General features: G+C 39.9%; 1 protein-coding gene across 1 annotated transcript; it reads right to left on the reverse strand.

The window, feature by feature from the left end:
* Positions 1-1,000: 1,000 nt before the first annotated feature.
* On the reverse strand, positions 1,001-1,899 carry LOC125210905 (transcription factor DIVARICATA-like). Its single transcript, XM_048110536.1, has 2 exons — positions 1,555-1,899; positions 1,001-1,468 (listed from the first exon to the last, which is right to left on the reverse strand). Exons 1-2 carry the CDS (start codon positions 1,875-1,877, stop codon positions 1,042-1,044), a joined length of 750 nt encoding a protein of 249 aa, XP_047966493.1. The 5' UTR covers positions 1,878-1,899; the 3' UTR covers positions 1,001-1,041.
* Between the last annotated feature and the right edge of the window lie 1,196 nt (positions 1,900-3,095).

A 3,095-nucleotide genomic window follows, 5' to 3' on the forward strand; every position in this document is an offset into this window, starting at 1 on the left:
TATTGGATCCACACGGTTTGCTCAAGATTCAAAATCTCAGTCAAATATCAATCCTCAGGTCTCTAATCGTGTATATTTTGTTGTCATATCCTAGATTGAAAAAGGCAAACCCCCATCAATGCAGGTCGCTATTACTATTTCAGGTCTTCTAACCCAATTTTAATTGCTGTCCAAGTACATTATTATTTTCATTTTCCTTTTTCAAATTTTAATACTCAGCTCCTACATTGCAACTAATGTTCGGTAATGATAATTCAAATTTAATTTTCATTTTTCGAAGATTTTTTTTTGGGTTATATATATATGATGGGATTTTCAGTCCGAACTCAATGTCTCGCCAAGTATATTCCACTATTATTATAGCGATTCTAAAATATATATTCAAAAAAAATATTATTAGTACGTATATGTAATGAACAATGATTGACACTTTCTTTAAAATATAAAATATACATAAAGATCGATTCGGAATTAAATGCTGACAAATTTTATACTCCACACCTTAATTAACAAGTGTAGAACTGAAAAATAGAACGTACACACAACACAAAAAACAAAAATTAAATGATGAAATGAAAAAGTATGAAAACGGAATAATAAAAAAGTGAGACAAATCTCAAATGCTAATTAATTCCGGTAGCGTCAAATTCAACAACAAGGATTACATCTCGTGCAAGACAATGAAGAAGAAGCAGTACCTTTATGCCAACCAAGACACAAGAACACCAATTAAATAAAGATTATTCAGTGTTAATTAAGAACAATCATACACATAAAATGATGAGTGAAAGAGCTAGAGATTTAAATCGAACTGGAAAATGGAAAGCAAATCCATATCAAAATGAAAATGAAATACATGAGAGAGTTTTAAGAGTTTATTTAATAACTCTAGATAATAGATTTATTGATGAAAAGAGATAACATTAAGATAAAAGATAGATAGACAGATAGCTCTCACATATCCATCTGCAGTTAACAACACTGCATTATATTAAGCAAACTTCTTATTTAAAAAGACCACAAACACACTCCTTCCTTCCTTCACCCCCAGTACTGGTTGGGGGGGAAGCTGGGTGGGGCCGAGGAGGAGGACGGGTACGAAGCAGGCGCGGTCTGGTGGTAGACCGCGTGAGAGGGGGCGCTGATGGGCGGCATGAAGCCCTGATTCGGATCCACAGCGAGGCCGAGGCCCGGGGCAGCATAGGGCTGGTGAATGTTGGGAATTAGGGCTAGAGGCGGGAATGGCAGGGGGAGCGGCGGCGCGTTCAGGGTGGCGGCGCCAGGATTCACGGTGTGGATGTCGTGGATGCTGGGGCGGCGGCGGTCGGCCGGAGTGGAGCTGGTCTGGCGCCGGAAGTACTTCTGGGCGTGGCTGGCCACCTGAGTTGGGGTTTTGGTGACGACGTAGTACCTGGAGATGCTACGCCAGTCGCCCTTCCCGTACTTGTTCAGCCCCATCAGAAACAGCCTGAAATGAAACAATAGCATTCGATCTCCGATCTAAACAAAAAAAAATTAAAATTTAAAAAAAAATTGAAAGCAAAATAAATTTACTGATGTTCTTCTTCAGTCCATGGGATGCCTCTGCGGCGTGGCTGGCCAGATTTGCCACGGATGTCGTCGAGGATTTGGTCGTTGGGATCCATCTCACCGGCGTCGAGAGGGGGGTAGTCAGGGATGGGGAAGTGGCCGGATTCGATGAGCTCGAGGTCGTGCAGCAGTGCCTCGTAGTGGAGCTTGACGTCGTCAAGGGAGCGCCATGGGACCTTGGCAGCGAGGCTCTCGAAGAAGTTCGGAGAGGAGTGGTCCACCTCGGCCAGGGCGTTTTCGAACACAGTGTTTTCCTCACTACTCCACTCTCCAGTTACCATTGGCATTTGTTGGGGGGTGGTGGAGGTGGTGGTGGAGGGGTTTGTTGGGGTGGTGGAGGGGTTGTTTGTGGTGGTGGGAATTGGGAAAGGAGGCTGAAGAGGGATTCGTCCAAGTTGGAGTTATGGAAATCAGACCACTCCATTGAGTTTTTCTTGTGTTTGTGGTTTTGTTTAGGCATTTCAAGGCTCTATAAATAGGGGGGGAAACCCTTATTTCATACCCTAGAAATTAAAAAAAAAAAAAGATAAGAAAAATTGGGACTACTCGAAGTCAAATTTGTGAGGTAATGAATCTTCTGTAAAATGGTGAAATGTGTTAGAAATGTGTTAGAAATGCTAACTGATTATTTAATTTTAATATAAAAAATAATGGGGAAGGAGTAGTTTTTAGGTGGGAGTGAAAAACTTGGGGCGTAGAGGGCTGGAAAGAACTAAATTACAAAGAATGCGAAACAGAAAGTGATTTGTGGTTTGTTAGGACTTGGAAGTGACAATTAGTGTGGCTTATATATAAACATGGGATTATGATTATGATTATTATATCTTTCTTCAGATAGAATTGGAAATCAGTGAGTAGAGTTTATTAAAATTAAGGATCTGGCATTACTAATTAGCAAGCATGCAGAAATGAGTGAATCATCAATGGTGGGGATGCATGAAATTTAATCCTAATTTCCGTATTTTTTATATGGAAAAGTTTTACTAAATTGCAGTTATTGCTAACTAGGATGAAATTAAAAAAATTGGTGCAAATATATGAATATTAGCTAATGTACTAATTAATTAATTTCTCCTTAATTATCACACACAACTGTGTGATTTAAACCAAATTTTACTATCTTGCTAATTATATGTCACTGTGAAAGGTACCATTGATATACTAGTGACCTAACTATTTTTCGATGTCGAAAGGTGTACGGTCGTACGAATATTCGCAAGCTTGTGTTTAGATTTACTTGTCGTTGTCGCACTTGCAACGTGGCAAAGCCCGGATATATGCTAGCTAGTGTCTTAATTAATTGATTTCTCTTTGTCGTACTCGGAAACACTTTGTACGGACGGACAAATATACGCGAGATACTGTCCTAATTAATTCCCCGTTGTCGGATTGCGGTCAAACTGGTGTCCTGATTAATTTATATTTGCCGCGATTATGAGAATATTAATATGTGATGGCACCGACACGAGAGGTGGTCGATTGGCTAGTGTCCTAATTAAATTCTC

The sequence above is a fragment of the Salvia hispanica genome, chromosome 3, assembly GCF_023119035.1.
Source record: "Salvia hispanica cultivar TCC Black 2014 chromosome 3, UniMelb_Shisp_WGS_1.0, whole genome shotgun sequence".
Classification (NCBI taxonomy): Eukaryota; Viridiplantae; Streptophyta; class Magnoliopsida; order Lamiales; family Lamiaceae; genus Salvia; species Salvia hispanica.

What these genes read in the sequence shown, in the direction of transcription:
- LOC125210905 (XM_048110536.1), bottom strand. Translation starts at nt 1,877, where the DNA reads ATGCCAATGGTAACTGGAGAGTGGAGTAGTGAGGAAAACACTGTGTTC. An exon ending in TGGACTGAAGAAGAACATCA is followed by an intron (nt 1,469 to 1,554) that starts GTAAATTTATTT and finishes GTTTCATTTCAG; the next exon opens with GCTGTTTCTGATGGGGCTGA.